At 45.4% G+C, this 20,039-nt stretch overlaps 1 protein-coding gene across 2 annotated transcripts in view; it reads right to left on the bottom strand.

Annotated features, from left to right (window-relative positions):
• Window positions 1–1,365: 1,365 nt before the first annotated feature.
• UBE2G2 (ubiquitin conjugating enzyme E2 G2) overlaps window positions 1,366–20,039 on the bottom strand; it is a 33,758-nt gene continuing 15,084 nt past the window's right edge. Inside the window, 5 exon segments of one of the 2 annotated variants that reach the window (NM_001194170.2) lie at window positions 2,458–3,504; window positions 5,542–5,682; window positions 9,910–10,028; window positions 18,275–18,320; window positions 18,415–18,450. In NM_001194170.2, the coding sequence (NP_001181099.1) occupies window positions 3,392–3,504; window positions 5,542–5,682; window positions 9,910–10,028; window positions 18,275–18,320; window positions 18,415–18,450 (455 nt within the window). In that variant the 3' untranslated portion in view covers window positions 2,458–3,391. 2 annotated transcript variants of the gene reach the window in all.

Genomic DNA, 20,039 nt, shown 5'->3' with positions numbered 1-20,039 from the left:
CCCAGCAGCCCTCCCCACCCAGCAGCTCCCCCCATGCCAGGAGGCAGATGGGCGCACGGGAAAATCAAGGACGGCACTCAGCCAGACAGGCAAACCAGAGCCAGCAGACGAAACCCAGAAACACAGAGCAAATGAAATGGTAAAAATCACCATCAATGCCCAAGGCTATCTGTGCAGAAAGGGTCCACAGAGTGGGCGGGGATGGCCGTCCTGAGGCCGGCTGGCCGGGCTGGCCCTTGGCTGGCGTGTGGGAACTGGGATTTCCGAGGGGCTCCCCCCGCCCCACCTCGCTGGGCCTGTGCTGTTTGTACAAGGTGGTTTAGGCAGAACACCCACATCCCCGCTGAGAGCCTGGAATTCTGGCGCAGCCCAGGCAGAAGCTGCTCACGTGACCCGTCCCGGGTACATCACCAGGCAGGGCGTCCCAGCTGCTTGCAGTGGGGGTGAGGCACATCCTGCGTGACCCCTGCCCCAGGAGAGGCCTCCAAAGCTGACTGAGCCTGGTGCCCCTGGGCTTGGCCCCAGGAACCCTTCCCTTGGCTGATTTTGCTCGTTGTCCTCTCTGTGGAAGATCACAGCCGTGAGTACCACGACCTGCGTGGCCTGTGTCCTCCTAGAGAATCACTGCCCTGGGTGGTCTTAGGGACCCCAACTCAGTATCACATTAGAGTTCTTAGTCATTAAAAAGTATGGTTAGTGAGAACACCGGACAGAGGGCAGAACAGACATGCCTGGGGGCCTGTGCTGAGGCACTCACCCAGTACTCCCCACCAGGAGCGGCCTGGGAACCGGCCCTGGGAACGAGGTGCCAGCACCTGGGGGGGCCTGGGGACCCTGCCTCACAGGATTACAAAGAAAAGCCAACTGCAAACTACCAGAACAGAAACAGCAAATCACTGACACAGGAATCTGCCTCTTTATTGACATGCTAAGTAACAAGATGCAGAGGCAGGTCTGATCGCGACCGACCGTGACCACAGAGGACCACAGAGGAGTGAAGACAGGGAGCTGTGCTTCAACGCAACTGCAGGAGGGAAGGGCGGTGGGAACAGCCTGCTGGCTTCTAGTGGTCAAATGTGCCACTAACATGATGGCATCTGCTGAAAAAGCTACAAAATGTCATTTACAGGTTAGTGAACACATCCGTCTCACAGACCCCAACTAACCTGAGAACTCCAGAGAAAGACCACAGAATGACGGAAGGGAGATCAGAAACAGAGAAGAAAACGTGCCAGAGCTAACCCAAATCTGCAGAAAAGGCCCCACCGTGAGGTATCCCAGCTGGGATGATCTGGTGTGCTCCCTGGGGGCAGTGGCCACAGGCTCCTCTGTGGCCAGGTGACAACACGACAAAGGGACACACACTGCAGGGCGGGGAAAACACAGAACTTTATTTCAACAGAGTGATTAGGTTCCACCACACAACAGGGACACCATGGGATTTTTTCATTTAATAAATACAAATGAATAAAAATACTTTGTTAAGAGACTGCCTCTCCTCCCTCTCCCCATTTCACAGAAGCCTCCAGGCCAATTGTGTGCCCCTCAGGGGCCCGCACCCACAGCCCCCGTCTACTTACACAAACGACTCTCCTTTACAGAGAGGGCTCCCTCTCATTTGCCTGCAAATACTACTTAGGTACAATACCGCTCCTTTCCCCCATCTCCTTGCAAATACAAGTTCTTGCCCCGCGTTCCAAATTTTAAATGAGTCCCTTAAGAAAAGGAAAGAATCTGCTGTCCACAAAAGCCCAACGTGAAGCTACTTCAACCAGAAACTCACCCATGACACTCTGTGTGGGTTCAGTCACACAGACCACGATCCATTATGGAAGGGAGGGAGAAAAGTGATCACATCAAATCTACTGTATGCCTCATAGACCATCCCTTATTTCAAAAATAGAAATTCCTATTTAAATGCCGCCTGTGTGCAACAGGCCTGGTATTTGCTTCTGCATGTGGCAGATCTGTTATTGCTTACACTGTGGCCTCCTGGCCTGTGCTGCTCAGCGGGCCCTGTGAGAGAACATGGGAACCACATCAAAATCCTAAGTCACAAAACAAGGGCTCTGTCCCCAACCTGGACCCAGGGGCCCACACGCCCACCTCCACAGCCCAGTCAAGTGTGGGGATAAGGCACTCCTCTGTGCTCTGGGCTAAAATATGGTAGAGTCCCTTCTGACTTTTGAGTTGCAAAGAATGATTTTGTGCTAATAAATTCCCGGTGCATCCAAAATGTACAAAAACCCTAGAATTTCCAGTTTATAGATGGGAAAAAAAAAATTTCTGTAGATCCAGAAAAAAACTTCCATTGAAACTTTAAAGACCTCACTTGCACCTGCTCTAGTAATGCACTAGTTACTAATACACAACTGTAAATCTTTGATGAGTATGATCGGGAAAAAACTGTCTGTCCTTGTGATCAGCAATAAATTTCTTTTTTTTTTTTTTTTTTTTAGACTGAGTCTCACTCTTTTGGCCAGACTGGAGTGCAGTGGCGCGACCTCGGCTCACTGCTACCTCTGCCTCCCGGGTTAAGCAATTCTCCTGCCTCAGCCTCCTGAGTAGCTGAGACTACAGGCGCACGCCACTACGCCCAGCTAATTTTTTGTAATTTTAGTAGACATGGGGTTTCACCGTGTCAGCCAGGATGGTCTCAATCTCCTGACCTCATGATCCACCTGCCTTGGCCTCCCAAAGTGCTGGGATTACAGGCACGAACCACCGTGCCCAGCCAATCAACGATAAATTTCTTTTCTATCTACCCCATTTCTTATTAATTCACACTTAAAGCATTTCCTGGAAGTATTTCTAAGTGTGATGGTTTGTAATACATAACAAATGAAAAAGATGTAATTAGATTATAAGAAAAGCATCTGCCTGTAGAATGTGAAGGAAGAAAGGAAGTAATGGACTCTTCATGGAGCCCACAGGGAACCAGAAGGGACCCAGAAAGGGTGCCGGGCCCTTCCCCTGTGCTGTAGCTCCAGGGCCCCATTTCTTCAGAAGGAGCGTTCTGGGTATTCCATCGTCCCCTGGAAGTCTGGCAGGTGCGACCCCCTCAACACTCCAGGGAGGGAGGGAATCCACAGGAAGCCATGAACTGCTGGTTTCAGCGGGGAGAGGTAGTGCTGACAGCTCTGATAATCTACCTGAAGCCCTTTGTGAGGAATACTGTAAAACTGCAGTAAGCTGTCAATATTCGACATTGAGTCATCACTTCAGAAGAGAAGCCTGTTTGAAGTTGGAAAGGTTTTAAAAAAAAAAAAAAAAGATACTGTGGTTCTTGCAAGTCTGCTTGTTTGGTGCCAGCACAGAGTAGCACTGTCATTAAGTGCTCCGGAGAATGCTGAGCTGCTTGGCGGTGTGTGCGCCTGTGCGAGGCGAGGTCTCAGAGTCCCAGAGACTTCTGGACGATCTGCTTGGCAATCTTATAGAACTGCTCCCGGTCATCGCGCCACATTTTAGACGCATCCACGTTAGCTCCACTTTCGTCATTGGGCTCTGAAAGAAAAGGGAACGCCCTCCATGTAAAAGGGAGTCCTACATGTAAGCAGCCTGGCAAGGCCTCCCATTTACTTAAAACACTGGAGGAGGCTTTCAAGAGCTGTGTCTCAGAAACAAACAAGAACCTGAGAACTGCATGGGGTCAGCCCCACCTCTAGAGGGCTGGCCACGCGGGTCTCAAAGAGCCACTCATGACTCCTGTGTTCTGAGTGTCTGAAGACGCCAGGACAAGCTGCCATCTGTCTTGCTGTGAACACGTGACACCCACCTAAGCACAGGCCCACACGGCCTCCCACAGCAGCCTCCTGGGCCACTGCACTTCCGGCACCCAGACAAGCTACATGGGACCCACCTGCTGCTTATTTCACCTGTCTCAAGACACCCTGCAGTGTGGTTTCTCTCTCACAGAGCACCCTCTCAGCAAAACTGCCCCTCACAGCTCCCACCAAGACAATCCCAAGCAAATGTGCAGCCTAAGGCAGACACCTGACCCCAGGACACTTGACCCACCCACCAGACAGCGGCTCTGGCAGTCACTCCAGAACTGCAGTCAGGAGGCACGGAGGGAACAGCCAGGGCCTGCCGGAAGGCAGAAAGGAGAGAGACCACCAGAAACGGATGACATGTGCTGAAGCAGCGGCTGTGCAGTGTGGCGGCAGTACTGCTCAGAATGCACACGGGGACCGGTTCAGAGCAGAGCTGATGAGGATAAAACCCACAGCTGACATCTGAAGACAGCCTGAGCCACTGCCTCCCTCCCCACCTCCAATCTCCTGGCCTGGCTCCCTCTACTCAGCACATGAAGGGAGTTCCGCCTCAGCCCTCTCAGGATACACACTCACATCACAGGCCCTGACCTCGCATCCCTCTGGACTCCACTCCACGGCGCCCAAGCGCTCTGCAGAGAACAGCTGAGTGGTCTCACTCTGGCATCCACCAACCCCCCGGCCCTCTGCTGGGTCTGCTCTTTCCTTTCGGACTCCCACCTTCCTTTCCCACACCCTTCCTCCTGCCTGCCCTGCTGTCACCCTCCGTCCTACTCCATCACCTGTACCGCCTCATCCAGAAATGACCCCATATCTTCACTCCCATGTTTGACCCCCTTTTGTGGATGGAGCCCCTTGTCCTACACACCTCAAACAGTTCCCCAAATCCTGCTGTCTCCTGAACCCAGAGCAGCACTTCCGGCACACCAAGAACCAGGAGTCCCAGAGCCCGTACCTTTAAGGTCTCCCAAACCACCCCTTCCTCTTAGCCCTGGGACCACTCAGCCCTTCTCTTTTCTCTCCAGGCTTCTGCAACACCACGAAGTCTCTGTTTATCTTCCATCACACTATTAGTAACTGCTGCAAGGATGGCCCTTCGAACGCACAGCTCACAGGACGTCACCCCCCCACTCCAATCCCCAGGGTCTGCTGGGGCTCCTCTCCCAGCAGCCTTGGCTCCAGCCAAAATGAGCTGGCAGTGCCCCCACCAAGTCAGCCGCCTCCTGCCTCTGGGCCTCAGCCCAGGCTGCTTCTTTTGCCCCAAATGTCGTTCCCTCCCTCCTACCTCATCAACACCTACACGTCCTAAACATACTCCAGACAGCCCCACCAGGAAGTGGCCCGAGAGTCCCTGCATGTATCTGATCTCAGGGTGTATCCCGCTGGCCTCTAACTGCTAGTAGGCTTGGACAGTTCCCTAGAACCATGGGAACACATAGGTGGGGTCTTTGTCACACAAAGCTTTACACCCCCAGTCCAGTGGGTGGCATGTAGTCGGTCCTTAATAAACACCTACTGAGGGAAAAAGAGGTTCAAGGACCAGAGACCAGTTAATTATGACCGAAAATACAATATACAACACCAGGCTGCACTAGAAGGCATGCTTACAACTGGACAAGTATATGGAGATAACACTAAACGGCAATAGCATGTGTAAACTAACTGCAAATGAGTAAAAGTTCATTATAAAGACAAGATGACCCAAGGCAGGAGAACACCTGCAGCCTGGGTCTCCACAGCAGCTCCTGCCAGGCGGCTCGGGCCTTACCTGCCAGCATGCTCACCACCGACAGCAGGATCTTCTCCACGCTCTGCACTGGACTCCACCGCTCCGCACTGCTCTCGTAGCCCATGGGGTCGTCGCCTGGCGCGTGGAGGATGGAAATGCAGACTCTCCCATCAGGGTAGACTGCAAGGGTCAGAGGCAGTCAGGTGAACCCAGGAATGGTGCCCAAGGCGTCACCGCGCTGGGGCAGGCTCCACAGATAATGAGAACAAGGATTACAGACACGGCAACCAAGTGTTTGCACAGCTGGGGCATAGCCTGGGGCCCCTGAGTGTCACGCTTCATGTCTGCAGGAATCCCGGTGGGGCCAGCTCACTCACTGACAGGCTCCAGGCTGACCTGGCCAGTTCTAATCAGCTGTAATAATCTAATCCACTTTCATATAAACTTTTTTCAAGCACTATACACAAAAAGAGTAAATGAAAGGTTATCTGGCAAATATTTTATCAAAATATCTAATGTGATTAGGATTATTTACAATACTTTTCAGAGCTAGTTTCTTAGGTATTTCTAATTCTACCATTAAATCCCTGACCTGGTCTGTGTAAAATATATGTTCACATGGCTACAATAAAGGCAACTGGAATTATTTAAATATCTACAAAAAGAAAGACACCAGGATTTCTCTTGGTAGCTTACTCTAATAAGAAGTAAATTATCATCAGTACTACCTGGAATGGAGATCAATGTGTCTAAATCAAATCCCTTTCCACCAAATATCATCATTAAAAAGATACGCAAGGTCTGATGAAGACAAATACATTTTTAATTCACAGCATGTAATCAGTCCTCTTTTACATATAATTGGGAGGAATTCTCAGATGGCTCCGTATATACTCAGACATCCAGCAATCCATCTAGATAGACTCAACTGTAAAATTATAAAGCCATTAAAGTTATAATAATAGAAATAGCAATTTTTAAATACTTTTATTTAACTCACCTAAATTCATGAGTTCTGAATTTCATGAAAATTTGCGAATGTTAATGGTGATCATTTACCTTCAAACAGTCTTGTCTTTCATACCTGGTCCTATGTGTTTCCTTCCACTCATCCATTGTTTCAGTGGTAAATCCTCTCTACTATCCAGGAACTGAACCACAACTTCTCATTCAAGGACAGTGGAAGAAACTAAATGCATACTTGCCCTGCACATCAGGCTGTCCACCTAAGATCCACATCCACAAAATCTGGAAGTTTCCCACTTCTGCGTCGCCTTCTCCAGGTGGGGGTCCCATAGGTGACACTGTGCACCCCCAGAAGCACCAAAAGCACCTGTGTCCCTGCCACAGCCCTTCCCCTTCACCAAGTCCCAGCAGTGCCACATCCTAAAACTCTCGTGGATCCACCCACATCTCTTCATCTTTAGTGCCCACATTTGGTTCCCAAGCTGCCGGTGTCTCCACCCTAGACCACTACAGCTGAGGGCCTGCCTGGCTTCCTCCTATCTGTCCTGTGCACTGTACCCAGAGCGAGCCGTCAGATATCGCTCTGGTCATGCTACTCCCTTGGAACCTTTCAATGGAGTTCTGCCACTCCCAGAAGAAAACATCAAAACCTTCAGTAATGACCAAAAGGCCTGAGGTAGTTCGGCCCCTTCCTTCCTCTTCCCTCACTTCCTGCTCTGGGCCTCTGCACATGTGAAGGACCCCTCCTCCCCGAATCACTTAGGTAACTCCTGCTTCACTCCCTACAGATGGTCCATCCAACCACCACCTCTGCAAGGTGCTGCCCAGACCTTCCTGATGTGACTTTGCATTTGTTTGTGTGATTCTCCCATCAATGTCCATCCCTGTCCTTGGACTATATGCTGCTGAAGGTCTGTTATTTGCTCACGACTATATCCCAGCAACTTGTAGTAAATGTGTTGGATTTTTTTAAAGTACTTATTGACTGTCTAATTTTTATGATATTGATAGACCTACAGTTCTCAAAGATAATTTTTACAAAATCAAAATAATCCAATTACAGTAAGGCAAAAATTTAAAACTGTATTATCTGAGCATTAAAAATAATTACTAGAGGCCGGGCGCGGTGGCTCAAGCCTGTAATCCTAGCACTTTGGGAGGCTGAGACGGGCGGATCACGAGGTCAGGAGATCGAGACCATCCTGGCTAACACGGTGAAACCCCGTCTCTACTAAAAAGTACAAAAAACTAGCCGGGCGAGGTGGCGAGCGCCTGTAGTCCCAGCTACTCGGGAGGCTGAGCCAGGAGAATGGCGTAAACCCGGGAGGCGGAGCTTGCAGTGAGCAGAGATCCGGCCACCGCACTCCAGCCTGGGTGACAGAGCAAGACTCCGTCTCAAAAAAAAATAATAATAATAATTACTAGAACACTAAAAATAATAATCAGACCACCTGCAGTACATAGTCACATAATGTAATCAGTTTATTGGTCATATTTGTCACTAATGCCACATCACAGGTATTGTTCTGAATAATATATTTATCCTCAATACAATTTTAGTATCTTAATTACCTACAATCCTCTTCACAGTTGCATTTTACAGCCAACCAACTTGAAACTGACTACTTCAATTACTCTTACCTATCAATTTTATTTTTTAACTTTTTATTATGGAGAATTCCAAAAACACACTTGAGTAGACAGCATATGATGAACCTCCATGTTACCATTTAACTCAGGCTCATGGCCAGTCTCCCTGAAAGAAAGGCAGGCTTCTGAGCATCTCCTGTGCACACAAGACTGAAGTAGCTCTGAGACAAGAAAAGAAGTACCAGATGGTCTTTCTCAGACGGCCACCCACTACCTATGCGTACCAATATCTGCAGTAAATGAGAAGTCCTTAATGAGGGTTAGGACAGCAAGTCTAACAGCAGAGGGCATTTCCACGAGGGAAGTGGCGGGGGCGTCGGGGGACAGTCCTGAAAACCCCTATGGCAAAGAGGAGTTCGAGTAGGGCTCTGCCTAGACAGGTGTAGACAAGGGGAAAGTATACCAAAGGGATTCCATTTTAACCCCAGAGAGAAGTCAGAGGCTCAGAAAATTCTATAAATTCTCTCATGCTCTTTGATATGCATACAATAAGAAATTTGTTTCAAATAAATATTTCATTTTTGCAAAATAGGATACTTTATTTGCTTTTCTTCTCTATAGCTATTAAGATCGTGATTATCAGCGGCAATAATAATCATTTATAAGAAACATTATTCTAAATAACATCATTGAAGATATAACATATTTCCTTATTAATTCTCTTACGTATAATCCCCAAATGTAAAAGGAAGAAATAAAAACTACAGTTGTTCAGGAATTCCAATTCCTACTACTGGACACATTTTCAAATAGCTACAGTACAATTCACTTAAATGACCTTATTTTTTTCCTCCTTGTAAAAGTAATGTATATTAATTTTAGGGCAAAAAAAGATTTATAAAAAGGAAAAAATAATTTCAATCTGAAAAAAGAATCACTTAACATTTTTGTGCTTACTTTTCCAATTATATATACATTTACATGTAAATTTATTTTTCAAGAGGAAATTACAACAGTCCTACTGCTTTTCCCAGTCAATATAACACAAATATTATTTTGTTTTATTGATTCTTATTTTAGATCATTTTAAAAATCTACATCACATTCTAACATATACGATATGGTTTGGCTGTGTCCCCACCCAAATCTCATCTTGAATTGTAGCTCCCATAATTCCCACATGTCATGGGAGTGACCCAGAGGGAGGTACTAAATCATGGAGGCACACCTTTCCCGTGCTGTTCTCGTGATAGTGCATAAGTCTCACGAGATCTGATGGTTTTATAAAAAGCAGTTTCCCTGCACACACTCTCTTGCCTGCCACCACTAAGATGTGCCTTTGCTTCTCCTTTGCCTTCTGCCATGATTGTGAGGTCTCCCCAGCCATGTGTAATTCTGAGTCCATTAAATCTCTTTCCTTTATAAATTACCCAGTCTTGAATATGTCTTTATTAACAGCGTGAGAACAGACTAATACAACATATAACTTAATTTATTCTTGTGTTAAAAACCCAGGTTAAGTCAAAATTTTCACCATTAAAAATAACACTATGACAAAGATTAGCATAACCCCTTCTGAGCACACACCCACAAGTAAAACTTCCTCCCCAGTGAAGTAGGGTGGCTGGTCAAATGGCATCCAGTTTTCTTTTATCTACATTAAACTGACCTTCAAAATTGAAATCATGTGTTTAATACCACCATGCTTACCTGGCTGAATTTCAAAACCTAAGAAGTGTTTTCTAAAGATCTACATCATAGACACATAGAATATACCACATTTCAAGTGGTTGATAAGATTATCTCTGCACCTATCTTGGTACCACAAAAACTACTTCCAAAAGCACTTACTGTTAGGATGAAACATCTCACAGGTAAATCTCATCTTTGGGGGACTTAACGGGTAATCAAGTGGGAAACTCAGGATGGCAGGAAAAACGCCAAACTCAAAGCAGGTGTCTTCTGGGCCCCTAGAAGATATCAAATATGTAGACTGAACTTCAAAGTACATTTTTCAACATCGACCACAACTGAGAAATGGGTTAAGAACATTTTTACCACTTTAAAAATGCACATGAGGCCGGGCGCGGTGCCTCACGCCTGTAATTCCAGCACTTTGGGAGGCCGAGGCGGGCAGATCATCTGAGGTCAGGAGTTCGAGACCAGCCTGGCCAACATGGTGAAACCCGTCTCTACTAAAAATACAAAAATTAGCTGGGTGTGGTGGCGAATGCCTGTAATCCCAGCTACTAGGGAGGCTGAGGCAGGAGAATCGTCTGAGCCTGGGAGGTGGTGAGCCAAGACTGCACCACTGCACTCAAGCCTGGGTGACAGAGCGAGACTCTGTCTCAAAAAATAAACAAAAATAAAAATTAATAATAATAATAAAAATGCACATGAAAAGATTATCTAAATGACAATGAATTGGTACTTTTTTCCTCAACTGAAAGCAATGTCTCATTCTCCTATTTCAATCTGGTCTAAATCTTAAGTACAAGTACAAAGACTGAGTTACAGGCAGTTTGCACATTTATAAAGGTTAAGAGTTGAGCAGCAAAACCTCTTGATAATTAGGGGATCAGAGAAAATAACTCATGTCAATGCTCTAAGATCTGGGAGCTTTTTCTGCAGATGTGGTACAATCACATTTTAGGATAAGGGTATGAATTACGGCAAAGGATATAGCAAGATTCCATTGTATTTCAACAGATAAGGGGCTAAGAGTTGTATTTTAAAGGTGATTTTTAATTTTTAAACGTGCCCAAGAAGGCATCTTTGCAACCTTCAAGAAGCAGATGAAGAGCACATGTGATCACTGCTGCATGCTAGGTGAAAGGCTAGGCACACAGGTACCACCACTCCAGGCCGCAACTGCAGGACCACGTGTCATGCCTTATCCCACTGATGCAACACTAGAACAACTCCCCGTCATGGGCACAGACACAGGCATGTGAGTCTCCCTGGACCTATACTTTCCTCACAAGTAAATGGAAGAAATAGATGAAACCATTTCAGAAATCCTGCTTAAGGTTTAAAACCCAACAAGTATAAATTAACACTATCTTAACCAACAGTTCAAGGCAAGATGGCCACAGGAGAGGAAAGTGATAGCCACCATGCCTGTACCTTTACACCAGGGATGAACTCCTCCTCTCCGGCAAATCACATTAATAAAACACACATTCAAGGAGTTCTAAAAGATCTTGCACCATCTTTCTTTGATAAAAAAGCAAGACTGCTGAATGACAGTGACAGACACTGAAACAGTGGAAATTGCATTGTGTGCGACTCATCAGATCAATAAACAAGTCAGTAAATCCGTTTTACTTCTATGAACTGAAAGAACAAGTCCCTTCATAAACAGCTCTGCTCCTCTAACAGTAACGGCTAAGGCAGAAAGAACAGCTGCGCGGGGGCCAAGGCCTGGATGAGCAGAGGACAGTCCACACAAGACCTACTGCCTTCAGAAAGAATCCAGGATATGGCACAGGAAAAAAATAATTTTTCAAAAATACATTTTAAATCTTTAGTTAAAAAATAGATTTATTAAAAGTAAAATTTTGCTTTAAAAATCTTAAAATTATCTTGGTTCAGTGAAATTAATAACAACAGATTTGGAAATATTTATCTCTACAATTAAAAGAAAAAGACAAAAATCAAAAAGAAACTGAACAAAGAGCTTTAGCTTTCACCTGGAGGCGGCACTCAGGGCTGTCGGCAGCAACAGCAGATGCCGAACGGCTCATGGCCCTGACGGGGCTGATCTGCGGGCAACAGTCAGAAGAGAACAAGGCAGTGATTGCTTCGTGGAGACAAGATTTTTTCAATCTAAAAGACAAATTTTGATTCTGAAAACTGTCTTTGCTACCTTTTGGGAAGAGAGTGAATATGGCCACTTTGTTTTGGGGAGCGGGTTACTGAGTGACAGTCCCCAGAGCCTCCGCATGACCAGCACAGGGAACACCACCGAGGGAGGCATGAGCACAAGGTCCTGCTACTGGTACAACAGCTACGCTGGAGAGGGCAGTGCCCGGATGAGTACCCCCGGCCCTGCACTGGCCCCCAGCACCCAGTAGCTTGGGGATGCCTCAAGCCTGGGTTACTCTGCTCCCCCTGCAATGGCCTGAACAAACACATTCCTGAAGCCCAACCTTCTCAACACAGGGTGGGCACACACCATGTATCAGAGTGACGCGTGGCCACCCCGAGCCTCCTGTCCAGTACAAGAGCTCAGCGCAAACGATAACCGCCACCCATTCACTCTCCACATGCACTCTGATGAAAGAGCACCAAGGATTGTGGTTTTCATTTTACTGTCAAGCAAGGCTGGAAAATTCAAGGATGAAATGACTTAGTCAAGGTCCTAGATCAATTTAGTATTAGAGTTAAGAGAACACAGTTCAAACTGTGAAATCAGAAATCAGGTACATAAAGATAGTATCTTTAAAAGTAACACTGTTCATATGTCAGGAACGCTTGCCAGCACTCAATATTTCTGGCACCTCTGAGTCTAGAATAAGAAAAAATGTCTGGGTAGTGTTTTTGGAATGAGCCAAATGGTATTTGCTCAATACTTTGATAACAGATCTTTGTTTCTCACAATAGGGCTTTCTTTCAAAAAAAATTTTTTTAATCTACCAGGTCGTTCCTAGCCTCAGAAGCATGACCAAACATTTCCTGAAGTGCGCCCACATCTTAAATATCAAAGTTATTTGCAAACGCTCCGGTTTACTGCTGGTTTGAAACTGGGGTTTCTTTCTCTTTTCTAGAATGCCTGGCGCCCAGACAGGAGGGCAGGTGGGCAGTGGTGTGCAGCAGCATGCCTGACCCTATGGAACATGCCTTCCAGGCAACTCCTGAGCCAGGAGTGGGAGACGCCACAGTGCTGTTTTTGGACAACTTTTATTGCCATACTCCCAGACAACCTCACTTCTCTTTCACCAAAGATGGCCTCACCTGGGAATCTTCAAAAGAAACAACAAGAACAAGGAGGATGCAAATATATTAATCAATGGGGAAATTAATCAATGGGGAAAGAACTGTCTTTTCAAAAATGGTGCTGAGACAACTGGATAACCACATACAAAAGAATGAAACAGACTCCCACCTAACTCACATGAAACTAACTCAAAATAGATCAAAGGCCTAAATGTAAAAGTGACAAAACACAAAACTTCTACAAGAAAACAAGAGAAAATCTTTGTAACCTTGGGTTATATACAACACCAAAAGCATGCTCCATGTAAGAAAAAAATGCAAAATCGCACTTCATCAAAATTAACAACTTTTTAGTTTCAAAAGACTCATATTAAGAAAACAAAATGGAGAGTTGCAGATTGGAAGAAAATATTTTAAAATCCTATGTCTAATGAAGGACTTGTATCAAAATATATTTAAAAAACTCTTATGTCCCACCAACAAGAAAACAACCCAATATAAAAATGGGGAAAAGTTCTGAAGTTCACCAAAGAAGATACATGAATGGCCAATAAGCCTATTAAGAGATGCTCAACATCATTAGTCGTCAAGGAAATCCAAGTCAAATCTGTACGGAGACCGCACTTTACACCCACCAGAACAGCTATTATCAGACAACAGTGTTGGTGTGGAAGTAGAGAAACTAGAACACTCATACACTGCTAGTGGGAATGCAAAATGGTGAGCTACTCTAGAAAGACAGTCTGATAGCTTCTTAAAACATTAAATGCAAATTTACTCCATACCCCAGCAATTCCAGACCTCTATATCTAGTCTAGAGAAATGAACCCCATGTCCACACAGACAGTGTGACATGACAAGTATTTACAGCAGCATTTGCTCAAAAGAGCCAAGAGGTAGGAAGCCCAAAAGTCCATCAACTGGGGAATGGAAAAGGAAGGAGCTGCTGATATGCAGTATAACGTGGATGAATCGCAAACATGTTCTGCCAAGTAAAAGAAGCCAGGCACAGATGATTAGACAGTGAATTCCACGTATAGGAAAAGTCAGAAAAGGCAAATCTATAGTCAGAGGAAAGAGTAGGGATTGCCTGTGGGTTGGAATGGGAACTGACTGCAAATAGGCTTAAGGATCTTTTTCGAAATATTCTAAAACTGGATTGTGGTGATGACTGCAAAACTCTAGAAATTTACTAAAACCACTGACTTCTATACTTAATGCAGGTAAAACGTACAGTATGTAAATTATCTCAATAAAGCTGTTCAGGCTGGGTGCCTTGGCTCCTGCCTGTAATCCCAGCACTTTGGGAGGCTAAGGCAGAAGGATCGCTTGAAGACAGGAGTTCGAGACCAGCCTGGAAAAGAGAGCAAGACCAAAGCATTTTAAAAACCAGCTGGGCGTGGTGGTGTGCGCCTGTGGTCCCAGCTACTTGGGAGGCTGAGGTGGGAGGATTGTTTGAGCCTGGGAATTGGAGGCTGCAGTGAGTTGTGATTAGGCCACTGCACTTCAGCGTAGGTGACAGAGCTAGACCATGTCTCCATAAGAAAGGGAGAGGTGGGGAGGGAAAAAGGAGGGGAGAAAGGAAGAGAGAAAGGAAGGGAGAGAGGAGACGAGAGGAAGGAAGGATGGACAGACGGTTCCAGACCTATTATTCTAGAATCTGCCTTTATCATCTATATTGTGTACATCTTTCCATGCCAGGATGAAAATTCCACCTGAACTGTTTTAGAGCTACATGGCATTACTCTATATAGATGCTCCATAAATTATGTGGAAGAGTGATGTTTCCTTTTTTATTAATGCAATGAATGTGGCAATAACTTCTTCATATAGGGAACTTTGTAACACTTTTGTTGAAGAAACTGCTATGGTGAGATTACATACAATACAAATTATAAACACCTATTTTATTATCTCGGGTCTATTTTAGCAAGGCATAATACTGCCAAGAGATGCTCTGTGACAGTCTTCAGTCAACAAGAAATCTGGACATAAAGGGAGGCTGCTGTGCCCCCGACACTTGCCCCCAGTGTGAGAAGGGCTCCGGGTAGAAGTGGCAGCCTGGGAACCCTCAAGCTGGCTGCCGTGAGCCAGTTGGAGAACCTGGGAGCATCCATCCACCAGCTGGGCCCCAAACACACCATTCAGTAAAGGAAGGTCCTTATTTCACCACAGCCTCTAGAACCACTGGTCTGGGGAGGTGACAGCAGTCAGGCACGAACCATCAGGAAGGTCACTATGCCAGCTGATCTGGGAATGCTGGGGCAGGACACAGCAGACAGCAACGGCCAAGGGACTCCACGGCTTGTCCGGCCACTGGGGTTGAACAGCTGTCTAGGGCTCCTTCCATCCTACAGAAGTGCATCAGTGAAAGAGGGCACCCACCCTCTCTGCAGCTGCACCCCCGTCACCATGACTTAGTGGCAATGGGGTCACAGGCCACGGACCCTAGAGCTGGGCAAGACCTGTAACCATCTATCTAGAAGATGCTGATGAACCTCTCTGTTTTGATCCAAATAAGTGAAAGAGAGGCAAAATGACTGGGCCAAGAGCAGCAGGCCATGCTAGCAACTACAGCCATGGTGGCCACATCCCCTGGTGTGCCGCCGTCCCAGCCACACTTGATTTGACTGCAGGCTCAGACCCCACCATGAGCTCAGCAGGGTCAGCAGAGTTATTTCCGGTGTTTAAAGACGCAGCCTGAGGACTCTCATTATTTAGTCCTCTCATTCACTAATCTGTTCTATTCTCTATCCTAATCCCTCAACCCTGATCTTCCAAGGTAAAGATTTCAGTTCATCTTTGACATGTCTGTATCCTCAGACAAGGGCCCTAATATATAAAAGGCACTTAGTATTTGTTGCTTAGATACCTAAAATGACATTTTCTTCACTGGCCCTTAAGGCAAGCACAACAGCAAAAACCACCAGCCACGAGACTTCCGTGAGGCAACCCCGGGTTTCAGAAATACTAGGGTAGAAAGGCAGCCCTGGAAGCCATCAAAGAATAAAGAGAAAAAGAAGAAACCTATCACCAAGGAGTAAAGACTCAGCCAGATGTCTGCCAAAACAGGAGGGTGAGACAAACCAATGGGAGGACAGTTAATTCCCTAATAGGCGTTTTAAGTGCACTTGTAAACGGCCTCTTGTTTGTGAAGGGTCTGGAACAGGACCAAAACCCACAAACTCACCAGGATCTTCAAGCAGGGGAATTCCACACTAATGCAAAAAGCCTTGTTCAAACACAAAAGTGCTCTACCTAAAAATAGTTCTAATTACTTTTTAAGACAGGTTTTCAAAATATTGGTTTAATTTTATACTGTTTATTTAAAATTGGTAATAGTTACCCTAATAGATTTTTAACAATGAACATTTTTTTAAAACCACACTGGAAGGCTCAACTGTTCCTTTAATGAGCTTCCAAATAGGCGTACTGAGGAGCCAACATCCCCCAAATACTGCAGACCCGACAGGCGTCTTCAACCTCTACACAAAGACAGGCCTCCCGCTACTCTGTGCCCCTGCAGCAGGCATGCTGCCCCACTGGCCTGAGTGCAGATGCGCCTGCGTTAACACATGAAACAAGCAGGTTACACATCAGTTCATGTATATGACCTCCTGCTTCTACAGAAATAAAAAGAGCTGCCCCGAAACAAGTATACAGCCCCACAGCTCACTAATGAGGACAGTGCAGACTGGGGGACTCGCCATTCATCTCATAACTGCCTTGGGGGCCACATTACACACAAACACAGATTCCAGAAACCTTCAGACACAGAAAAAACACATGCCCACAGGCCCAAGCAATTAGGATGTTACAAATGATCAGGAAATGGCAGGCCTGCCGTACCATCTGAATAACGTTTGATGATTTTTTTAAAACATTTTGTTTATCTAAAAAACTAATTTTCATATCAATTTAACCTCCACAGACAATACTTAGCTGTGATTTGTTTCTCAGACTAACCTATAGAGCATTAAGAATTAATGTGATCCAAGCAACTGGCAAATTCCAAAAGCATAAGGAAGTTTAAGGTCACATCAAGCCAGAGCTCACACTTGTTTCACAGCCCTCACTTTCTGGTCCTTGCCCTCTAGAGCACTTCTCAATGCAACAAAATCTAACCCGAGGCCTTTCTGCAAATTAAAAGACCTCACTAATGAGAAAACAAAGACTGGGCTTGGTGCTGTGGCTCAAACCTGTTATCCCAGCACTCTGGGAGGCCAAGGCAGGGGGATCACCTGAGGTCAGGAGTTCGAGATCAGCTTGGCCAATATGGGGAATCCCTGTCTCTACTAAAAATACAAAAATTAGCCAGCCATGGTGGTGGGTACCTGTAATCCCAGCTACTAGGGAGGCTGAGGCAGGATAATCGTTTTAACCCAGGGGGCAGAGGTTGCAGTGAGCTGAGGTCACGTCACTGCACTCCAGCCTGGGCACCAAGAGTGAAATTCCATCTCAAAAAAAAAAAAAAAAAAGAAAAAGAAAAGAAAGAAAACAGAGACTGATTACAAATTTCAGCTTCCTAAATTTTACTTAACCTCACTTTGCTGAAAATATACTAAGAATGGCCAAAAATTGCACATCTAAGGTAGAAAGAAGAAAAAGCAAAGTGAGTCAGGGCCATAGAACACTCTAAAATCAGGGGTTCATGTGTTTCTCTTTCCAAGCAACGTCACCCTAAGTTAAATGCCATGAATCCCAGAACCATGCTGCTCACTTACTTGGGTCAGACAGAATACAAAGCCAACAAACCCAGACGAGGCAACAGAAAAAAGTAGAAGCAGCACAGGAAGATACAAACTGGGAGGAAAGGAGAAGAAAAAGAAGTCCTGGCCCAAAGGCAGGGCAGGCAAGGCTGCACTAACATGCCTGTTGTGATCAGACACACCTTCGAGGACCCTTTTCTCATCAAAATTTCAGACCTGTAGGGACTACTTCTGGAAGCCAAAGCCACCTACACCACTTGAGGTTAATTTAACCACGATCATACAACATTCCAAAATTACCACCTTAAAATTCTCAAATATATAATACATATATTACATGCTTATAACTAAACCTTTGATTGGCTCTAAGGAAACACTCATTTCTTTTGGATCAACGCTCAGGTTCTTCTCTCCTTTCAGACCAGCAGCCTAGAGAAGAGCTGGGCATTACTGGAGAACTCAGTCTTTTTTCCAGGTGACGCTTTTGGGCACAGTCACACTGCTGATGTGATTCTTACATCTGACTTCCAGCAAAGACCTAAAAACTAGTACACATAAGATTAACTTACATGATCAATGCCTCCCATTCAAAAAAATTCTCTTCATTCATGGGGCCTGTAGGGTGAGAAAAAATTTCACAACATTTTAACTTTGAAGGAATTTTGGCAATTAAAAGTAAATTATAAGGAAGTTAACTTTGGTACCTTACCTGCTACAATTCCTTCTGGAGGATTCAGTGTTAATTCTATAAAATTAATAAGTAAAACCATTACCAAACAGAATAAATGTTACATTGTCATTTTAACAAAACACCTTTACAAAATATATAAGCCTATAAACCACAGAATATGCATATTAACAAGTGAAAATTCTGTTTGCCCAAAGTGAATACCTAGTACAATAACGGTTCTGATAAAGACCAAACAGTTTTTTTTGTTTTTTGTTTTTTTTTGAGACAAAGTCTCACTTACTCTGTCGCCCAGGCTGAAGTGCAGATCTCGGCTCACTGCAAGCTCCGCCTCCTGGGTTCACACCATTCTCCTGCCTCAGCCTCCTGAGTAGCTGGGACTACAGGCACCCGCCACCACACCCAGTTAATTTTTTGTATTTTTAGTAGAGACAGGGTTTCACCATGTTAGCCAGGATGGTCTAGATCTCCGGACTCGGTCTCCCAAAGTGCTGGGATTACAGGCGTGAGCCAGCGCACCAGCCCAAACAGTTCTTTATACCAACAAAATACAGACTTTCATTTTTCCTTTTATTTTCACTAATGCAAAAGCAAACATAAGAGGTACAGTGTCTTTCCAAACTGTTTCCACTGGTTACTTTGTTGTTTAGTTTTGAGACAGGGACTCACTCTGGTTGCCCAGGCTGGAGTGCAGTGGGCAGAGTACCAGGGAAATTAATAAAACAGTAAGCAAACATACAGAAAAAAAAAAAAATCAATGAAACCAAAAAGTGGTTCTCTGAAGAGACAGAAAATTATAAATCCTTGCCAAATAAATATTAGGTATAAGGACTGAAAAAGAAACAAAACTCATTATTCACAGATGCTATGTCCATATACACAGGAAAGCCCCAAAAAGTCTAAAGACAATTAGTAAAAGTGAGTTTGGCACAGTTGCTGAATATGAGGTATATACGTGTGTGTGTGTGTGTGTATATATGTCTAAAAGCTATATAAAAATGCAAACAAGAATAGCCAAGACACGCCGGGCGCGGTGGCTCACGCCTGTAATCCCAGCACTTTGGGAGGCCAAGACGGGCGGATCACGAGGTCAGGAGATCGAGACCATCCTGGCTAACACGGTGAAACCCCGTCTCTACTAAAAAAATACAAAAAACTAGCCGGGCGAGGTGGCGGGCGCCTGTAGTCCCAGCTACTCGGGAGGCTGAGGCAGGAGAATGGCGTGAACCCGGGAGGCGGAGCTTGCAGTGAGCTGAGATCCGGCCACTGCACTCCAGCCTGGGTGACAGCGCGAGACTCCGTCTCAAAAAAAAAAAAAAGAATAGCCAAGACACTATCTTTAAAAAGAAGAAACAGAAAGCTTCGTCTATGAGTTACCAAGCCTTCCTTACAGAGCTACGGAAATTCAGGCAATGTAGCACTGGCTCGAAGTTAAATTGAACCATGGGGCAGAAGAGAGAGCCCAGAAGCATACCTGTGCCAAACCAGACCCTGACTCGAGGGAACACAGAGCTACGGCCCAGAGGCAAAGGGCAGTCTTTTCCATGAATGATGCTCATCTCTAAGACAAAAAAAAATCAAACTTTCCCCATCTCACACCACATATAAAAATCAAAATAGGTAAGAAGAAAAAAGGAGGCAGAGTT

The sequence above is a fragment of the Macaca mulatta genome, chromosome 3 (genome assembly GCF_049350105.2).
Source record: "Macaca mulatta isolate MMU2019108-1 chromosome 3, T2T-MMU8v2.0, whole genome shotgun sequence".
In the NCBI taxonomy this organism is placed as follows: Eukaryota; Metazoa; Chordata; class Mammalia; order Primates; family Cercopithecidae; genus Macaca; species Macaca mulatta.
The sequence above is the reverse complement of the archived record's forward strand: the minus strand, read 5'-3'. Positions and strand labels throughout refer to the sequence as shown.